General features: G+C 35.5%; 2 protein-coding genes across 2 annotated transcripts in view; both read left to right on the forward strand.

The window, feature by feature from the left end:
• LOC117117997 (putative cation exchanger C521.04c) overlaps positions 1-10,898 on the forward strand; it is a 41,983-nt gene extending 31,085 nt beyond the window's left edge. The window contains exons 10-20 of the mRNA XM_033262491.1: positions 48-124; positions 1,701-1,765; positions 2,783-2,966; positions 3,906-4,058; positions 4,473-4,538; positions 5,191-5,344; positions 5,751-5,887; positions 7,914-8,008; positions 9,271-9,349; positions 9,587-9,698; positions 10,303-10,898. Coding sequence (XP_033118382.1) covers positions 48-124; positions 1,701-1,765; positions 2,783-2,966; positions 3,906-4,058; positions 4,473-4,538; positions 5,191-5,344; positions 5,751-5,887; positions 7,914-8,008; positions 9,271-9,349; positions 9,587-9,698; positions 10,303-10,376 — 1,196 coding nt within the window. The 3' untranslated portion in view covers positions 10,377-10,898. The remainder of the gene's footprint in view (positions 1-47; positions 125-1,700; positions 1,766-2,782; positions 2,967-3,905; positions 4,059-4,472; positions 4,539-5,190; positions 5,345-5,750; positions 5,888-7,913; positions 8,009-9,270; positions 9,350-9,586; positions 9,699-10,302) is intronic.
• A 4,500-nt stretch (positions 10,899-15,398) lies between these two features.
• LOC117117995 (serine/threonine-protein kinase tricorner-like) overlaps positions 15,399-22,684 on the forward strand; it is a 48,627-nt gene continuing 41,341 nt past the window's right edge. Inside the window, exon 1 of the mRNA XM_033262490.1 lies at positions 15,399-15,527. The gene's annotated coding sequence lies outside the window, so the exon portion shown is untranslated. The remainder of the gene's footprint in view (positions 15,528-22,684) is intronic.

Below are 22,684 nucleotides of genomic sequence, written 5' to 3' on the forward strand. Positions count from 1 at the left end.
TTGTATTTAATATTTATTTCTGTCATCCTTACATACAAATTTTACAGATATGTTGCCAATCGTATTGGCCGCCCTCATCTTAGGTTACTTGAATATTGATGGGTTGTATGTCTCTCAACCTACTGTAAGTCATTTTGCATGATAGAAATATTGACTGCATCGAGGGCCATGGTTCAAACTATAATATTAGTGAGCTTTCAGTTTGTGCAGGGCCCCGCTGAGAGCGTATCTTCCCTGCCCGGGCCCATTGGTTGGGGGTCTGGGGCTGCCTAGGGAACAAGGGACAGATCCCTGGAGCTTGGAAGCTACGGCCTTTTAACGGATTAGAGGACTAATTTAATCGATTATAGGGTGCCTAATTTTACCAGGTCATAAAAAATATAGTGCAGAAACAAGGAAGTAAAATCTATCTTTCCTTTGTGCTGAAAAGATTCATAACATAGGTATCAAAGTTCACAGTCGCAGATAGAGGAATTTTAAATAGATGGGGCCCACAGGAGAACTTCCACAATGAATGGTCTATCCACCTCAGCCCCAGCATGGTTGAGACTGAGGTATAAAAATTTATGATTATGGCACCTCTGAACTTCCGGAAATGGCACTTTTAGACTTAAATTTGAGTAGAATTTTCTTTCTTTTCTCAATTTTGTTAAATTTTGAAAGATTTAGGGGTGGGGGACAGGCCACCCCTCAAATCTGCCACTGATTTCATATATTAATTCATCATTTATTTGGCAGTCAAATGTCTATCAGGTTTATTCGTATTTTCAAAATTGTATGTCTATTCACAATGTCCAGGATCTAAGTATTTTATAATTATGAATTAATAACGTAAACTTTTACTATTTGATACATTGTAAGGATAAACTAGTAGAAGTCATGAAAATATAGATAAAAAAAGAATTGGAAACGATTAATTTAAACCAGCTTTCATCTATAAATGGTCAGCTTTATATACAATCCTCCTGGAAAAAACAATGAATGATACTGGATATTTTATGAATATGTTTTTTATCTATTTATTTTATTTTATTATTATTTTACCTAGCTATCGCGGGCCCCCGCCAGCCCCAGGCGATTGCCCCGGTTACCCCGGCCTCTCGGCGCCACTGGGTTTGTGTGATGATTTGTAACGCCAAAACGGATTTACTTATTCGTGGCAGTTCTACATTCTCTGCACTGCGTAAATTTGGGCCAAATTGCAATTTTCCAGGCAGCCTCAGGAACTCAACGTTCTTGCATGCGCTGATTACTTCTTTCTGACATTACGTTCTAATTGCGTTTGAATCTCAAACATGGATCATAGAGAAACAGCACACATTCAATACGATTGCCTTTAGAAGGACACCCTCTTGGTCGTCGTAGTACTTTTTGAGATACAATAACAGGATTGCGTTTCAACGACATAACTCTGAGACCAAAAGGTCTGAAACCAAACATAGTGTGCAGAGATAAACGAGTACGGACTTCTCAAAACCGACATCCCATGCAGATAATAATTTAGTATAAACATAGTAGAGTACAAACCTCTGTCTGAGAGCTTATTTTTTAGACAATTTAAGTTGAGTACCATATAAGGTTATTTTTATACATATTTTGAATGCAAGTTGATGTGAATAATTATCATAGCCTTTTCCTATTTGCTGATGTTATTTGTTCACATTGAGGTGGTAGATTGAAATTTGTGTTATATTTTGCAGATATTTGTTCTAGCTTTGATCAGTTTTATTCCAATGTCATATTATATTGGAATGGGCATAACAAGGTAAGGTTAAGACTTGGATGAGGATGTTGATGATAATGATGTAGATGAAGATGTAGATAAGGATATTGTTGTAGATGTTGTTGACAAGGCCAAAAAAAAAAATTGTTTGTTTGCCCTCCGCGCCCGCCCCTAACTCACTGGAAAAAATAGGGGCGGAAAAACAAAAACATTTTTTATTTTAGCTTTTTTCTTAACAAATTAAAGAAAAATATGAGTGAATTTATCTTTATGTTTTGCCAGATGCTCTACGAATTAGTCTAAAGGTGTTGTCTGATGTAAGATAGTGCCATTCTAGGCCTCTGTGGGTTATTTTTATTCCATCTGATGAGTATTTAAAAAAAATTAATTAATTTAAAAAAAAAACTTTTTCCACCCGCCCCTATTTATCATTTTTAAAAAAAGAAGGGCAAACAAACAATTTATTTTTTTTGGCCTAATAATTGGGATGATAGCTGTAATGGTAATGATGTTGATAATGGTATTATAATGACAATGATAAATGTGATTATGATTATACCTATGATGATGGTGATGTTTAATAGTAACTATGCTTCATAAAGTTGCAGCGATGTGAAGCGGGTGTAACCCACTGAGTCCAAAGAATTGATTCCAGAGTCCTTCTGGTGGCGATTTGGCAGTACACCTGGAGATAATCCACTGCTTTTTTCCGAAGAGTAACCAGCATTCTTTCAGGTGAACATGGGCCGTATTGCGCACAAAACCAATATCTTGCGTCTCATCTGAAAGACGGCGCGATATCATATTTCAGCTTTCCAGCCAAAAGACAAGGATATGAGAAGATGCCATTGAACCAGGGACCAAAAATCTCCACAGTTTCTTCATCCCATTCAGCCAACTGAACTAAGCTGTTTGCCGGAGTTGAAGAATGTGTTTGTTCTCAGGGGTGTGAAAGACAGTTGAAATTTCCAAGAGACTTCCCATATGAATCCCAGGAGTCTTGCAATCCAGTGTAAAACTAAAAACAGCATATAAGTAATTTGTTCGTTCTCATTACAGCATATCTGCTCAAAGTTCGCACGCTGTTGGAGCGGTAATAAATGCTACCTTTGGCTCAGTAGTTGAGATTACGCTCTACATCTCATCACTCTTCAAAAATAACAACGAAGAAGGGATCTGCTATGATGACCTTGTAAAATCCGCCCTCACTGGAACGCTACTAGCTACAATGTTGCTAATTCCGGTAAGAAATCCATAAATCAAATATATCATTGGTCTTATTGTTTTTTCAACTAAAGACAAGAAGAGTACAATATAGTGGGCCTACAAAAGTATTTATGAAATAGAAAAATATAATAAAATAATGTGTAAATATCAATTGATTCATTATATTGCATTATTTTTCTATAAATTTTCTTTTGTTGATGTATTTGCTGGCAAGAAGGCAGGGGTGTAATCAAGGGGGCCCCAGTCAGTCTGGCCCTCCTAAATGTTTGAATTTTTTTTTAATTAGAAAAATTTAGAATTCTGAGCATGCCATTTAGAGTTGCCGTAACTATGATATTTTTGTCTAAAGTCCTCCATCTGTTAAATTCTTCCCTGGGTCCCTTCTATTTCAAATTCCTGGCTCCTCCAATAGAAGCTAAATAAATACATAACAGTATCATCATCATTTTTAATTTACCATATCATACTCCATCTGAGCTATGAGGCCAAGTGGTGCTGTATACACCCTTGGATTTTTCTAAAAGTAACTTTAGTATGGCGATACACCTCCACTGGTGTTAATTAAGGATGATAAGTATTTGAGAACATCGTATTTCCCCATCTGGATTCAAACCCAAGGCCTTCTGATTACTATTCGGATGGCCTGAAAGCTCAGTTGGTAGAGTATCAAAACAGTAATCAGGAGGTTTTTGATTCAAATCCAGATGGGAAGGTTTTTGTTTTTTTCTCAAATATTTCTTGTTATGTGTTTTAGTGTATACATTTAGAATTCAGTTTCATATGGTGATGTAATTATATCTACATTGTGTTTTTGTGGCCTAATTTAGTGCCTACAATTTACTGGGTATTTTATTCCTGTATTCTTAAACACTTCATAGAAATTTTATAAGTATGCACTGTTTAGTACAAATAGCAGAGAATTTAACTGACAAGTGTCTTATTTGCATTTGATCAGGGTATTTCAATGGTGATTGGAGGAATTAAGCATAGAGAACAGCGTTTTAATATGCATTCTGCTGGAGTAAGCTCCTCGCTTCTGTTTATCTCCGTTGCTGGAGCGTTCACTCCAACCATCTTTGCTAAAGCATTTGGCGCTATCGAATGTTCCGTAAGTATTATGTAACTTAGACAGTGTAGTTGTTATTGTATGACAATTAGGGTCTTCTAGCAAATATGTTTTACATAGGAATTCACTCTCTGGTAGGACTGTTTAACTGGTCTTGTCATCCAAAATCTCATATCTTCACTCTCTTAATTTTTTTTTTTTTCTGTCTTGCATTATAGAGATCAACTAGATGGCATTTGGACTCACAAAACAAAGTTGAGATGCTATTAAATAATTGATACATAAAGTAATATATATTTAGGAACTCTGCTAAAGAAAAATTACATGTATAAAGTGATGAATTTAGAGCCATGTGGTAATTGCAACATACCCCTTCTCCAATTTTGACTGCTAAAAATACTCCAAAACTGCCAGCATGAATGATGTCTAATATAACTGTATTATTGTTGTTTATAGGATTGCTCAAATAATACCAATACATCATCTGGTGGATTTAGTTGTCTAGAATGTCATTATACTGTGGTAGGTACGCACTATATCAGCTTTGGTATCGTGTATTTACATGTTTATCTAAATCAACCTATGTTTGCAGCCTACCAATTCATTTGCTAAAAATTACCTTGTTTTTACAGCCCAACCCTGATAACCTGTCATATTACCGTAAATTCTTGAATAAGCTCCGCTCTCAAAATGAGCACCGCATAAAAAATGTAAAAACATCACAATTATATCCTAAAGAAAAAAAAAGACACTGAATCGGAAAGTTTGCCCCAAACCCCACTGGGCACTCTATTTGAGGGTAGTGGGGCCTGAAGAAGTCTTGGGGCCTCTGCATTCTGCCATTGATTCTCATTTTTTTTGGCAACCCAACAAAAAGAATTCATGACCCTTTATCTATGATATAAATACCTTTTATCTAAAGATTTGTCCAGATTATCAAAATTTCTTTGACAAACAAAAATGGTTGTATGCCCATATATAGTCATGATGTGCCTATATATGGTCATGATGTGATGTCATCATGACTTTATCTAATAGGGAAGTGTCGCATGTTTTTGACAAATAAAGTTTATACTCTGGGAAGGGCTTAAACCTTTGCCCACACTATCAAATTTTCTTTGACAGGGCCGAAATTAGCCCCCTAAATTTTTTTATGTTTTTTACTTCCTTTTAGGCAGGCACAAAAGAAGACACCAAACTGACGGAGCAACTGAATCAGTTGGTGTATACCTGCACAGCACTGCTTCCTCTGGCGTACCTCATTGGTTTAATTTATACTTTGAAGACACATACTTTTATTTTTGACACTCAACATGGTGACGGGAAAGGTAACTCAAGAAATATATGTACAGTTGAACAGTTTCAATTTTGTGACAACGTGACATGATGTTAAGTTACATGTTAGTTTAACTGTGTATGTCTGAACATGCAGTACATTCTCTCCTGAAATTTGGAACGGTTGTTGGCTGAATCTGCATTCAGGCCAGAACAAGGGTTGTACTGAATTAAAAATTAAAGTTGTTGTGTTTATAATATATTCGGATACGCATCTTTATACAAAATTGAAGTTTATTTAAAGTAGAAAAATGCATGTGACGACAGTCTTCGATGAGTAAGAAAGGAAGGCACTATAGAAATAAACAAATATGTTTTCTTAAATAAAGTAAAAAGAGAAGCAGTAATAAATCCTTATTATTGTTGTTACCATTTTTAAATTCTTTTCTGTATTTGCAGGACACAAGCCAATAGTATTATGGGGGAGGATTAAGAGTGGCATTATTTTATTGGTAGCGGTAACAGTCACGTCTTTATGCGCAGAACTTGTTGCCAAAAATATCCAGCCTCTTCTCACTTCCTGGGGAATGTCAGAGGTAGGTTAGAAGTGTATGCTGGTTTATGTTTAAGTAGGTACATCCTTTGCAAAGGACCTAATAGTCTGTAACTGCAAGGTAACAGGGGCTGTATGGACCAGTACCCTGGGGTAACCCCCCTACTTATCTCGAAAGATGTACCTGATTCTTTAAAGTGCAATGAGCCATTTGTGTACACTTGGCCTATGAGTTATAATCTGAGAAGACTACAAGCAGAACCAAAGGGCGAGCGTGCGAACCAACAATGATACTAGGCTGTAGGTTGTGGTGCCCCAGCCTTAACCGCTCAGCCATTCGACTTGTTTAGGGTCTGGGGGGAGGGGGTGAGAGAATGCAGAACAAAATTCCAGAATGCGGGACTAAATTCTTTTTTCAATAATAATAGTAATAATAAATTTTTTAACCTTTCTGGATCAAAAGAACAAGCGGTTATCATTGACTATCAGAGTAGTTGACAAGCTTCAACTGTGCAAATCAAAAGGAGGACCCTAGAGGGAAAAATAATAATGCAAATAAGAAGGAGAGAAAACTTATCGTCTCAAACTTATCAAATGTTAGCTGACCTTATATTTTACTTTCACATTTCTTGTTTTTGTGTTTTATTATAGTATTAGATAACCGTCTTATTAATTATCTTCTCTTTTACTTTCATTCCGTGCTTCCTTAACTTGATTGAAAACTTAATAATAGTAATTTAACTCTCTGGAACTAATTTAATGTCAAGGGTAGATGGGGGAGTGCTTTCGATCAAACAATTTTACATTCATTCATCCATCCATTCATCCATCCATGTATTCATCCATTACTCATATTCTTTTGTCCATTCATTCATTATTTATTCATTAATCCGTCTATCCATTTACCTATTCATTATTACTTCCATCCATCCATCTGTCCATCCATTCATCTATCCTGTACTTCCATTCATCCACCCACACATCCATCCATCCATCCATCCATCTGTCCGTCCGTCCATCCATCCATTCATCCATCCACCCATTCAATCACCCATCCATCCATCCATCCATCCATCCTTCAATGTATTCATCCATTTATTCATTATTCTTCCAATTTGACCATCTGTACATCCATCCACCCATCCATGCATCTATATATCCATCTATTCATCCATCCATCCATTAATACTTCTACCCACCCACGCATCCATCCAACCACCTATTCATCCATCCATACATTCATTTATCCATCCATTCTTCTATCCATCCATCTACCCATCCATCCATCCATCCATCCATTCATCATCCATCCATCATTCATCCATACATCCATCCATGCAGTCATCCATCCATCCATTCTTCCATCTATCCACCCATCTATCCATTTGTCCATACATTCTTTCCATCCATCCATCCATCTATCTATCCATCTATCAATCCATCCATCCATCCATCTATCCACCCATCCATCCATCCATTCAACTATCTATCCACTCAATTATCTTTCCATCTGTCCATCAATTCACCCATCCTTTCATCTATCAGTCCACCCATCCTTTTATCCATCCATCCATCTGTCCATTCATTCATCAATCCATCCATTCATTCATCCATTTATTCATTCATTATACTGTATATTCATCCATCCATTCATCTTACCCATTTTTTCATTTATCCATCCATCCATCTATCTATTAATTTTTTTTCATTCTGCCATCCACCTATACATCCAATCATTGATATATTTTTTATTCATTCATTCATGCATTTATCTGTTCACCCTACATCCTCCCATCCATCCATCCATTCATCCGTTCATTCATTTTAGCTTTAGCTCACCACACAGAGATCAATGCAAGAGTATAGTTGAAATTAGATTAACAGAGGTTGTGTTATCGGCCATGGTGCTTACATTTTGTTTTAAAAAAAAACAACCTCTGGACTATTATACATCACAACATAATTGAGACACCAACGTGTGAGCTTGATTGTACTTGTATATATGTCATGTTGGCCTAATAATTTTGATATCAATCCATAATGCATTTTTTATTTTTCTTTTCTCTCAGATGTTTACAGGTGTAACTATTCTTGCACTTGCCCCAAGTATTCCCGAAATCCTTAACGGTATTCAGTTTGCACGGCAAAATAATATTAACATGAGGTAAATCAATTATAATTTTTTTTTTTTTTTTTTTTTTTTTTGAACATTTTTTTGTGAACAAGTCCTGTTGTCTCAGGAATTGAACCCAGGACCCCAAGATTAGAAGGCGAGCATCGCTTTATCCACCATGCTATTCAACTCCAGTACTCCAGTTTTCGTATTGTGGAACAATAATCATTAATATGAAAGCTAATCCAGAATATTCAAAGATAAACAAATCATCAATCCAATAATATACTTTCTATTTCTACAAGAGTTTTGTTTAATAATAAGTTTTTGATTTCCACTAAGCATGTTTTGATTGAAATGTTTCTAGTAGTACTGTATTTGTGTTGGCTGCTTTTGTAGTTTAAGTTGATTTTAACATATATTGCATATGGAGTATTTTAGATTGTATAGTTATTATTAATTGTTTCTATGTACTGTTTTTTTATTTATAAAAGTAATGAATCTAATCATTTTTATAACAAATATTCATATACCATACTTACATGTTATTTTAAATTCATATGCTTAAGCCAGGCACATTCTATCAGATTTTTTTTACTTACTTCAGACATATCTGATGAAACAAATGTCTGTTAAGTCTGTCCACACTATTTAAATTTCTTTGAAAAAAAAACTTGTATGCAAATATATAGTCATGATGTTCCTATATATGGTCATGATGTGATGTCATAATGACCATATTTAGGCATGTCACAAGTTTTTGTCAAATAAAGTTTGATAGTCCAGACTTTAGTAGTCAGACAATACTCTACAGTACTTTATTAGGTCTGATCAAACATTCTTAAATCTGACAGACAAAGTCTGATGGTAAATGCCTAACTTTAATTAATAATATTTCCAGATGTATCCAATAGGAGTCATGACCTCTTGGCCAGACTATTCATTTTAAATTCATATGCTTAAGCCAAGTACATAGCATACTATCAGAGTTTTATCTGATAAAACAAAGCTTGTGTTTTTCCATTACTGTTAGAAGTCTGACAATACTATATATTGTAATCAATGATAATGGTGAATGATAATTTATATAGTGCCAAATACCAAATATATCCAACACACATACCACAACTATTGCTTAATTAATGTCCAGTTTTAGAGTGTATGGATGAAGTCTAACAGACAAAAATCTGATACCTTGTCCCCCTCAAGTATGTGTTGTGCTATATGTTTTAGGTCAATGTAAGTGAGGGTGAATGTTCTATCCTACTGATTATTTTAATAGTAATTGATAACAATTGTGTTGTTAATTTCAGTATAGAGATTGGGAGTTCAGTGGCAGTGCAAGTATGTCTTCTTCAAATTCCTATACTAGTCCTCGTCAATGTCATTTTTGTAAGTCTGAACTTATTCCTCCATGGTCTGAAGTCCAAATAAAAACGTTTTAAAGTGACGCTGCCTCGAAGCAGAGAGAAGAGCTACTCCATAAACTAGATTAATCGCTACTTAAAAAAAGTAGTTTTTTTTTTATTAATGTGGTTGTAAAAGATCTCAGAGAAGAACTAAGTTTAATATGACCTGATATGATATATATGAGATTGGATTTCATATTCTTTTCTTTTTAATTTACAGGACAATATGCATTTTCTTCTCGTGTTCAATGATATTCATCTCTGGTCTGTAATATTAAGTGTTGTCATTATGAATTACATATTCATTGATGGCAAGTCAGATTATTTCCAAGGTAAGAGTTGTGGGGGTGAGGAAAGGGGGTGGGGATAGACGTTATTGTAGAAGGGATTATTATGCTACATTTACTTCATCACTCCATTAAATCTCCATATTTAAAAACAAGTTCTAATCTCGAAAGCTCCAATGAGGGCGGTATAAGAGAGGCAGTAGAGCTAAAAAAGATCTATTAATCAACTATTAATCAATCAGCCAAGTGTTTGAACTTAAGCAGTTTATTAATAGAAAAATTTTTATATTTTTGACTGATTTTAACAAGTTTTAATGTTTTGTTTTTATTGTAGGCCTTTTAACTTCTTTCTGTCTTTTGAATTTTCAATATTTTATTTGTTTTACTTTATGTCTTGTTTATCAAATGCCCTTAATGATCAATTCATGCTGGAAGAAGGTAGGTCACCCTCTTTAAAAATGGTAATAAATAAATAAATAAATAAAATGGGGGCAGTATAATAGAGGCAGTAGAACTAAAAAGATTTATTAATAAATCAGTTGAGTGTTTCTAGAGCTCCTCATCGGAGCTAAAAAAAATTGTAATAAAGACTTACCAATTAGTTATTTCAAACATTCTAAAATTGTATATATTATTTTTATTTTTTCAGGATCTGTGTTGGTGATAGTATATGCAATCCTTATTGCAATGTTTTTCTTCGCCCCAAAAACAGCTTGTATCTGATCCAGCTGCGTGCCATGCATCCATCCATCCATTCATCAGCTGTAAAAGAACTAAACAATCCTCGAATTAAATCATGAATTGTGATTGTGTCAAATAAAGTACTACATATAAATCCAAGGGTATGCCAAACATTGAATTTAATCACTTTTCGAAGTGGTAATCCTCATCACAAGATGGCAGGGGGGTGTATGGATCAGTACACAGGGGAAACCCCCTAGCCCCCCTACTCATCTCGAAAGATGTACTGGGTTCTATGAAATGCACATGAGCCAATTGTGTACACTGGGCCAACGGTTTATAGTCCTTAACCGAGAATGTTCCACCTGCAGTACCATGCGAACTTGCCGTTTGACGAACGTTCTTTATACTGAATAAAGTATATTCAATATAGACTTCATCCCATTTTCTTAAGAGAAGAAAATATACAAAGCTGAAACAACAAGTCATCAAATATTGGCAATTGAGGACCTAAAGTCGAAGATGAGAATGACCTTTGACCCGATTAGAAGTGTTTAGCAGTTCTCTAAGCTATTGTGAACACAAGATATTACCCTGTCTCTTATACACATCTTTCCTGAACTACAAAGTATTAGATGCATCTTTATTAGAAATTTGACACATTTTTTTTTTTTTTTTCAATTTTTTAGCTGCCTACTGGAGCAAGTGCCCCGCCATACCCAAAAGGGGGAGGACGAACCCTGGGGCCAACTAGAGGATCAGTCAGGGTACTGAAATAAAATTCCTTATTAGGGTTCATGGGGAGAGTTGTTCATGACTTACTGTACTTTTGACCAAAATGGTGTTTTTTAGACGGCAATATTGGAGATTAGCAATCAAAATAACATTTGAATAGGCAGATTGGTTTTCAGCTCGGGTCTAGGCCTGTCCAACTGGGGAGTTAGCCCACTCAAACACCTGACACCAACGAACACTGCTAATAATGGGAGAAGGGGTTGAGTTATGCACAAAGAGAATATGAGGGGTGAAGACGCTATCTAGAGAAATAATGTAATATGAGCTGATTTGAAATTGTATAACTTGTTCAGTCATGAAATTTCCAGTGGTGGTGAAAATTATTTTTGGAGTGTTGTGCACCTTCCGTTCGCCACTGAGTGTCGAACTTAATCTTTTTGTAAACAACCTAAATGTGTTGCAAAGTAAATATACAACATTCCAGTCAACTCAACATCGTGCTGGCCAGTAGGGTCATGATACCTAAATATTTTTATTCATTTTTGTGCCCAATTTATTATATTCGTTTATGATTATTATTGTTGTTATTATATGTGCATGATAAACATCAATATTACTTTATACATTTTTTTTAATGTAATTTGTACTTGCACATAAGCAAGAATTATATCAAGAAGACAGTCGAGCAGGGTGCAAGTTTAATGAAATCAATATAAACATTTTGGACAATTAGCATTCATCAGGTGCACAGAAGAAATGAATAAGCAGCAGAATATAGATCAAATATATCTCTAAATATTATATATACTTTTATATGCTTGATACGAATATTATACGTTTCTGTTCGAGCACTTATTTATCTATTTTTTATATTATGTTCACAGTGCATATGCATCAATCTTAATTTGAATATATTAATTTATATACCGACTACATAGATTACAGACATTTGATTAGTTAAAAGCTGGGCAATAGGTCCAGCCATGCCCTTGTAGTCAGTCAATAGTCTACAATCTATGTAGTGGTATATAGAACACATATTTATTGGGATTTAATTGGGAGGCTGTACTATGTCCCTTTATAGTACAGCCTCCAGATAACCTCGGAAATAAATTGAACCATGCCCCTCAACCCACTAAATATTTGTATTATATGTATACATATAGAATGCATTGATATAGGGGCAACATTGCAATAGTTACGTAACAGCTAATTAGCATAATCTATGTACGTATAGACTAAATCATTTGTAAACACTTGGTACATTGATGATGAAAATTGTTTTTTCCAAACGTCTGTTGTCAGAATAAAAACAATCTTCTTGCTTTTAAAATGGCTTTCTGTCTTTACTCTTTATAGAAATTTTGGTAGTAGGGGCCTATGTATTGCATATATAATGTGAAAAAGTCCTCCAACGGAGATTCGAGTCCTGTACATTCTGCTGTAAATCTATGCAGACGCCTTTATCTAACTGGGCCATTGAAACTTTGTTAGGATTCACGCTCTTTTGCGCATATGTTGTTGAACAGTACTGGTTCTCGATGCACTGCAAATAAAGAGATCCAAATTATACGCTCTGATCATAAATAAAGAAGACGTGAGCTTTGAAAAGATCCTTTTTTAAATCAATCATAGCATGAAAAGTTACTGTAGTATTACTTTGCGGACGATCGAGGGCGCTAGATCGTTTGATACTTGAAAGAACATGCCGTTTTTACAAAACAGCATTTCGTAGACAGTTGAACCAACCTTTATAAGTACAGATATAAATGTCTGCATTTATTATAATCACCTTAATTCCAGTATCAATCTTAGTAATCGTTTGAGATCCCGCTCTGAAATATTTTCTACCCATGTATGAAATATTAAAAGCGCGTCATTATGACTCAATATTTCGACCTTTAGATAATTTTTCTTCTTCAGACCAACCAAGTCTCACGCATTCGGCGTGACTTGCGCATTTTTTTGTGACCTTGGTAGTCATTTTCTTACTAAATAATTTCCATCTGACAGTGCTTAATATTAATATCAATTATTTTTTTATATTTGTAATTTTTATATGGAAATTGTAACCATTTGTTGTAATTCAGTTTTAACTGGCGATGCACTTCGGAAATAAACTTCGAATGAATCAATGTAACATCATTTCTACCATCTACAGTAGGTACACTACACTGTGATAAAGATGGGACGGGGACACACATTTGTGTAGAGACGACCTGAAATGCATGTATTCGTACTCGCGCGAATAAGCGCCCCTCTCGAATGAGCGCCATTAACGTGAACATTTTCTTAAGCGCCCCGTTTGAATAATAATCCCCCCTCCCAATTTGAATAAAGGCCCCCGATTCCTAAAAAAACAAAGTCAGTCATACAGTATGCCTACAGTAAGCACATCATCGACTTAATTTTCGTCAAATGCATCAACTATTCGCATCTCATTGTCAGTCGGTCGGTCTGTCCGTCATCCGTCTGTCAGTCGGTCAGTCTCCATTCAAGTTTAATATGGTGTTCAGTTTTGATGCCATTCTATAGAATCGCGTTCTTGTGCCAATACCACCCAGTACACCATCTTGGATTTCGAACTACAGTATTTACATTTTTTCAATCAACAAAAATAAACTGACCTCACACTCGCATGTAAAAATCTTGTAATTTTATTCATTTGTACAGTGGTTAAGGTATAGGACCTTACCGGTTGTGATTGAAACAAACTCGTTTTTACAGCGAAATTTCAGTCAATTAATATTTTGATTGTTGTCATTTATGTTTATCGCCCTCCATAGTAATTGTACTGACTTCACGTAGGACTACATCATTACTCAAGTCTTGGCATTATGGGGTAGGCCTACTTTGAATAGGCTAATTTTTTTCATTCAAAAAGCGCCCGGTTAAAATTTCCAAGTTGGCGCCGTAAGCACCCCTCAATTTTCATCTATTTCAATAATCTGTTTTCATAAGCGCCCTGTTTGAATAAGCGCCCCTCAGAAAGTGAAAAAAAAAAAAGATAAAAAATAAAAACAAAAATAAGTGCCGGGCGCTTATTCGTACGAGTGTGAGCTTTGTCTACACTATCAATTTTTATCAAAAAGCGTCACATAAATTATGTGATAGAAAATAAGAGTTATATATGACGTCATCGTACCCATATATGGGCACGTCACACTTTTTGATACATAAAATTTGATAAGGTAGACAAAGCTTAACACTACAATGTTGTTCGATGGTGATACAATGATAGTCAAAACACCAAGTCAAGCTGAATATAAAAGGGTTTATTTAAGCTTTATTTCCAGTAAAAACACAGATCCTGAATGCATTTTCAGCATTAGGAAATGAAATTTCCGGCGGAGAGGAGAAGGGGTCCATTCCCATACCATAGGGGCGGAATTTTCAAAAGACTCACGCCTACAGATTTGTGTGACTTGAAATCTTTAATAATTGTAACTATGCCTATAACAACTGTCATTTTTCAGACATCGAATAAGTCAAATTAATAGGATTTGAAAAAACATTTATTCGGTACTCATCTCATTTTTAATTTCTGCAAACTCGTGTGCTGGAAGTTCTTGTTTTTTAGGGGTGTATTTGTGATGACGGACCCCTAGTTACCAGACGATTTTGTAAATGTATAACTAAAAATACAACTACCACATTTACGAAGGTACGATCCGACAGAAGACGAAGGCACTATCAAATTGTTGAAAAAAAAAATACGAAGGCACTATCAAATGGTTGGAAAAACGAATAGCTAAATTTGAACGTATTAAGACAAGATAGAACTTCTTACCAAGTTCCAGAATTCAAATGTCAGAATACTATATATAGGCCCTATATATATACTGTCTCTTATACACATCTAGATGTGTATAAGAGACAGTTATTGTTGAACCTTCTTGGTACTTAACTTCACTCCAAAATATTCCATTGTGAAGGTTTCCTTTGTGTTTGTAAAAGGCTACTTATTTTATATAATCCATTTTTAATAATACTTGTAAACGCAAAGAACAAACTCGGGCTCTTGAAATTCAAAATTAATATTAATAAAAAAAAAACATTGATCACACTCACATGCTGAATAATTTTTTTCTCGAAAGTTTTATTATTTTAAAACTAAAATATTATGTAAAGTATTATCGCGGTGTTTAAAATGTGTGTCCACAATTTAATGATTTATTGATCATGATAATTTATTAATTAGTCGCTGCCAGAATATTTGCTAAAAAGTCAATAAACAAAAAAGATGATCCAGAAATCAGACAAGTGTTTGTTTTGAGAGGGCAGGCTTTGAGAGCAACATCGCACAATCCTAATGAAATGATTGGATAAGCCCTCGTCAGACCACAGGTCATGTCATCATAAGGTGTACGATTGTTTGCGGAATTGGAAGGGCACTACGCTGTGCCTCCGTTCATAATTTAGAATATTTTTATTTGGATTATGATTCATAAATTTCAGGTAATTACATAATTTTATAAATTAAAAGACCGACATGATTTACACCCTCCCATCATTGCTTTTTGCTTTTAAATCCGGTATAAAATTTCTGCCCTAGCCTAGGCTAGCGTTGCAGCTAGGCATAGCCAGCCGAACTAGGCTAGGCCTAGCCAGGCCCTTAGGTCTATATGATGATGATGAGGAGGCCTAGGCTAGGCCAAGGCTCTTAGTCTTAGATTATATTAACTTTAGGCATAGGAGCCTATATATGAATGATATAGGCTAGGCCTAGTCTAGTTAGGCCCTCTAACTAAGTTAGGTTCTAGGCTAGGCCTCAGCTCAGCAGTCCAACTCCAACCAAGTATTAATATTCACATCACACACAGTCGTGGATATATGCTTCAACAAATTTAACAACTGGGCCTAAGGCCCTAGAAGTAGAGGTCTAGGTGTTAGTTGATAGAGCTGTCTTGACTTTAGTCTTGCTATCTTAAGCTTGGTTCCCACTTGTCAGATAACTGCTGCAGTGCGACGCAATATAAAGAAATCACTATTATTATTATTATTATTATTATTATTAACTATTAAATCTCTTCCTGCAGTTTCGCATGGATCCTCTTTCCTTTAATTTATGGAAAGTTGAATTTTCACTTTGTAAGTGTTGCAATGTAACAAAATGGATGCAGTTGTCACTTGTCACATGAACACAATCATTTGAACATCGGTAATGGTCTGTATTTTTCTGTAATTATCTAGCGATGTGGCCTACGTTGCTGTACATTCTGGTTTTTATTGATATCAGTAAATAACTACAGGTAGGCCTAGGAGGAGCTACTGTATTTATTTGCCTTATATTGACACAGCTATACTTAGTAAAGCAATCTCTTCGTTTTTTACAAACTGTCTTAAGCTCCCACTTTTTGGTGAAGCTAACTAAGCACTCATCACAGACGTCAAAATGTACATGCGCAAACTGTAAAACAACATCTCGGGTTTAGAACATGCACATGTGCTTTTCCTGCGCGTTTGCGATCTTGTGAAAATGCAAAAAGGAGCTGCAAACCGTGCAAAAGTTGACTAGCTTCAGAGTTGTGTTATCAGTGTTCTCCCGAAGCCGTTTTAGCCGTTTAGGTAGTCTAGGCTGGCCCTCTTTCAATAAATTAACATCATTCCAGTCTAGCCTAGGCTATGAATGTATGTGTTGTTGTTTGAATCCTTACACCAAACTTTAAAGGTGTAACACCTCACACTGCGCACCTTGCTGAATTTTTATGGACAAATACCATTACAAATTTTTCAATTGGGAGAACACTGGTTGTCAAGTTTGTGTCATCAGGTCCCACTTGAAAGGCGCAAGCCTTCATGTTGCATCACTTTGCATTAATACATGCATCTGCATCGTTATATCATGCAAAGTTGCGTTTTGGATTTTTAACAATCTCATTTCCGTACAATATTGTCAGTGAATGTTGTAGTAGGTTGCAGTATCAGTAGCATTAACGACTAGTCATGGGCCCCGTGATAAAATGTCTTGGGCCCTTGCTGATAGGAAAGTATTTTTGCTCACAAATGCTTTGAGGGCCAGATAATCTCCCTACCAAATTACATGGCTGAAAAAAACTGGTCAAGGCTTTATAATATTGTGCTGGGTAGTAGTGAGAGGAGTTGGCCATCCCCCCTCCCTTTTGGTTATGGGCTAGAGCTTCACCCCCAAGAGCTCACTGGTTGCGACACTATACTAGCTAGTAGTTGCCTGCAAGTCATGCTTTTTGGTCGTGTTTAATTAGGAGTGGCAGATTGGTAAAGTGACATGTCATTGGTTTCAGTGTGACATAAAATAAGACAATGTCATTTCTCTTGAGATGGTTACTGCTTACCATGTAGTAAGCCCGTAAGTGCATGCTGTCTGGCCAAATAGAACGGTCATAAAATAATGTCTCGTGCCCAGTGGATATTGTACAATATCCAGGAGTCTTAAAATGGGGGAGCTGATTGGGGCACGAAGTTGAAGAGGCAAGGGACTCTATGATTAATTGGGGGTACACAGGCTCACAAAATAAGGTGATTTGAGGTGATCTGATCTGGTGGCAAAAGGTCCTTTAGCTGCTCCAGAGGCCTCTTAAAAGTAAGCATGTGTAGAACTTGTTCCTTGGCTATAAAAATAAGTCTGGTTTATGGAGTATCAATGACCCCAAGTGATCAGCTAAATATAGTTGGATCACATGTGGTGTTGTAAACAATAAATTATAGATTTTTTTGAAACCAGTTTAGGCTTTCCAAATGGAGATACAGAGCTCATTTGATACATTCTTGACTTCTGATTTTTGCATCATACTTCCAAAGGGTTAAGAAAGGGAAAGTCCCTTGCCTCCTTACGATATAGGCAGGGCTTGTTATTTGAAAATGGCAGGTGAGATAAAAAGCACACACCTAATTTTGTTTAGGCAAACGATTGCTTGGAGGAGGAGAAAATTTAAACACTTTTGGAATAGATAGACACTTAATTACTATTGACAGTCATCAAAGTGGTGTTAAAGTTCAAAGCAACTCAAAATACGTCCTAGCAGAAAGCATTGTCACAGTATTTGGGGTTTATGAGTGATTTTCAAACATTTGGTGCTCTATTCTTCTCAGTCCTGAAGAGGATTTTAGGTGAGTGATAGTGTGTGAGTGCAATCGCTCGCCTCAGAACACAAGTCCTGTATAGGTCAAAAATTATGGTTCCTTTTGAACGATTGTATAAGGCCCTTATCTATGTTTTGCTACAGATATTCCTAAGAGACATATATTCAATAATGCATTACTTTACTTTAAATAATTTATTAAATCATTTGAAATTTTCCAGATTTTTCACATCATAAATTTAAAAAAAGAAGTATCCTAAAAAAAGTATTGGACAATTTTTGTTGTGATTTTTTTTCTTTGTGTATAAAAGTGAATTTATATTTTGGATAATCTTTAATCTTTGTACTAGTGGCATGATTGCTAGAGTAGTGTCATTGTTGAACATTTTGCGCCCCTGGATCACCATTCATGACGTGCTTTGGCCTATTTATTTCTAATGATCAATAAATGACAAACATGCAAACTATTGTCAATGAATGTGGTTTTCATGAATAGTTTGAAAAAACAGTTGTGCACTCAACCAGACAAAGAGTATAGAACACTTATATAAATCAAAGTATTTATTATTTCTGCCACATTTTCTTTTTACTTATGAATCCGTTTATAAATTTAAACTCTCAACAAACTTCAACTGTGGCGTGTTTTATAAATAGTGTCTCCAGGGATGGATTTAGGATCTGTTGTTAGGCTACAGATGGTTTGAAAAAAAAAAAAAACCTACCTCAACCCCAGAGAGTACAATATACTTTACAGTAGTCCTCTCAGTACTCTGATTAGTTTCATTTAGGTTATTATTTCACAATGTTTGATTTTAGTTTAAGGGTATAAAATCTGTTTTGGCTCCTCCACTCTAAATCTATTCTTGGTCCCATGCCTGTTAGGGTGGGTTTCTAAATAAAAAAACAAACATTTCTCTTTTTCTTTGTTTTTTTTTTAAATTTATTTCCGGCAAAATGCAACAGGACAGAAAAAACAAATGGATAAAGATAAAACTGAAGAGATGCAAAAGCATGGCTGTCACTTGTGAAGGTATCTTTCTCCAGAGATACTGGTTCTTTATTTTTTATTTCAAAACAATGAACTTGTGGAAACAGAGTCTCAGATGGCAGTACCTCACAGCCCGGGTGACAGTACCTCACAGCCGGGGTGGCAGTGCCTCACAGCCGGGGTGGCAGTGCCTCACAGCCCAGGTGGCAGTACCTCACAGCCTGCATGGCAGAACCCCAGGGCCTGAGTAACAGTACCTCACAGCCCGGGCGGCAGTGCCTCACAGCCCAGGTGGCAGTACCTCACGGCCTGCATGGCAGTACAGTACCCCACGGCCTGGGTGGCAGTCTCACAGCCCCGGTGGCAGTAATTCAAAGCTTGGGTGTCACCTTTTACTTGTGGTAGCAGAATCTTGGGTGGCAGTATCTCATAGATCAAGTGGCAGTACATCACAGCCAGGGTGGCTGTACTGTACTGTATACTGTACATAGCCTGAGTGACAGTAGTTTAGAGCCTGGGTGTCAGTTTTTCACAGCCCAGGTGAGAGTACACCTCACAGCTTGATTGACAGTACCTCCCAGTCTGGGTAACAGTACCTCATATCCTGTAATAACCTTTAAATATTGAATTGAGTGAACTGAAGATAAATATTATCCTTTAGAATTACTTTATGAACTCTGTAACTTGGTAGTTATCTGGCATATGACAGTTATTATTTAATATGGAGATAAACCTACATCCTGAATACAGTTTAATCTATCATTATCAATGCAATCGGCAGTAGACTTTATTAAATGCAAATATTTAATTTGACCAAAATGTATGCTCTCCCATAAAAATAATCATAAGATACCTTTTTTCCTTTTATTATAATCATGAATGTAATTAATTTACATTTCTTAGTAATATTTGTGACCATTGGCTTTTTTTTTAATCTACCATTGTTTGATACTAAAATATAACTACCTTTTAGGAGGAAAATAGGGGCCATATAAAAGGTAGTAATTACTGAAGAAAATAAATATGAATTTGAATCTCAAAATGTTTTTTTAACGAGGCTGCTGTCAGTACAATTGGTTGACAAAAACATGTGACATGCCTAAATACGGTCGTGATGACATCATATTATGACCATATACTGTAGGTAACACCATGACTATATATGGGCATACAACAGTTTTTTTTGTCTTGAGAAAATTTGGTAATGCGTACAGAAACTTAAAACATCATTAAAGCTACATTCACACGATAACGACATGACGACACAATAAAAATGCACTCAGTCTTGACGAATATAAACCACGCGAAGATATGTCGTTATCGTGCCTAGTGTAAATGGAGCTTAAATCTTCTTACAGACGCAGCAGCCATTTGTAACCAATGTTTATACACAACTGCTAATTATATCTGGAATTCCATGTGGTTTATGACTGAGTTGGTTTCTCCAGACAAGCCTCCACCCACAACTACTCAGGTGGTCTAGACATACAGTACCACATAAATCCAACATTTATTCCTATTGCACAATATCTTTTGATACTACAGTAACTATAAATGCTGTATCTATGAATTTTCTTTTTAAGAATAACAATTTTTAGGATTTTTCTCATCAAACCCCCCCTCCTCCGAAGTTTTCAAGGGTCAGTTGAGATGAGTAGAGTCGCAAGGGTATCATAAGGTTAGCTTTAATTAATCCTTAATTTACAGAATATTAGTCTAGTATCATACTGTAACATTTGACAATGCTTTAAAGAAAATTTGAAAAACAGTTACAGTAAGATATTTTCAAAAAAAATGTGAGTCGGTGATCTAAAGAAAATAATAACTAACAAGAGTTCATTAATCAATCTACGGTTCTAGGTTTTTAAGGCGAGAAGTATCAAGATGAATTTCAATGAACATTGGTATTGTTTTGGTATATTTTAAAAGCGATTAGTCTTTGTTAAAAAAACATTTCTCATGAATTTTCTAGTTAAAAATTCTACAAATTATGATGACAGATTTGATGTAATCTTTTTAGGCCAAATAAAAAAAAATCACTAATTTCTCCTCCCCTTGCGTCTCCAATTTCTCTACCTCACCAAATTTAAAAAAGTTTTTTTTTAATTTCCTTTATTTTACGAAATGTACAAAAATCTGGCTAACTCGAATCAGTAAAATTCCTCTCTTGATCGTTCATGGTTGGGGATACAATGTTATGAATCTTGTCTAGTGTTTCTTTTATTTGCTTTCAATGTGTCTACTTGGTATAAAAATGAGATTTGCAGTATCAGAGTAAAAAAAATAAATTAGGACTAGAAACTACTTTTTTTTTACTTGGCCTTATAATTTTGGGAATTATTGACTTTTTGATAACGGATTTATAAAGTAATTTAATTAGAAATGGAATTATACCACTATAGTTGCTATTATTATAAGTATTTTTTTTCTGTTTATAAGCTTTGTTGGATTAATTTCATGCGGATGTTTGTTTCATGCTGGTTTTGCCTATAAATCAATGTCATTGTTATCTGATGAGAGGGTTTTTTTTACAAGCAGGATCAAAAAGTGACCTTTGGTGACCCTGAGAATCTACTCGCTGCGCAGTCATGATCACTATTACACCAAGTGGAAACAGACACTTGTAAACCAATTAATATACTGTAATATTAATGCATGTTGGTGAAATGATTGAAATTGACTATATAGGCCACATGTTTGTGGGATTCTTGTTTGTTACTTTCAATGTATTCTTATAGGTTTACTTCTAGAGTAACCCACAGGTCTGAGTCATAGACACAGCGCTGCATTGACGGTAGGTAAGTCAAGACTTTTTTATACCGTGTTTAGCGAACCCGCCACCCGCCAATAATGATGATTTCAAATAAAAATAAAATAAATTTTTTGGCCAATTTCAGTACTGCAGTGTACCCGCTACTACGAAAAAATGGAAATTTCAGAAAATATTGAAATTAAGAATAAAATTTTATTATGCCCGCCGCTGCCTTGAAATCTCCGAAAATAAGATTGTATATTTCTTCCTAATTATATAAATTTAAAGGATTTCACCATTCCATTACTACGCTGTTTACATTCACCAATAAAATTTTATTTTTATTTCCTCCGCCATCTGGATCTTTTTGGCAAAACTATTTGCTAAATGAGGAAAGAAGTTTTTTTTTTCTGCTCTCTGATGACCTTTAAAAAAATAAGTTCGCGAAACAAGAGATAATAAAATCTTGCCTAAAAGGAAGGCATTTATTCCATTAACTCACAGCATCATTTACTGTATTGCTTTCAGCCGTGTAATGTATCGTGGCTATGATGAGTTATAGTTGGGGTTATAGGTAGTAGTCAAGTCTTTCCATAATGGTAGGGGCTGAAGTTAACCAGAGTAGTGGTTGCTCTAGAATTTTCCTGACAGGCGGTCCAACAAGTCAAACAAGACATTCAAACGAAAGAGCTGTCTAGAGCCCCACTCAGAGCCGCAGAATAAAATCCCTGGTAGGTAGGTAGGAGTAGGTAGGTAGGAACAGGGGAGAGATTTCATGGTTAGGATGACTTAATATTGTGATCATAGACCACAA

Source organism: Anneissia japonica, unplaced genomic scaffold, assembly GCF_011630105.1.
Source record: "Anneissia japonica isolate Jap-2015-1 unplaced genomic scaffold, ASM1163010v1 scaffold785_len581690_cov155, whole genome shotgun sequence".
Taxonomy (NCBI): domain Eukaryota; kingdom Metazoa; phylum Echinodermata; class Crinoidea; order Comatulida; family Comatulidae; genus Anneissia; species Anneissia japonica.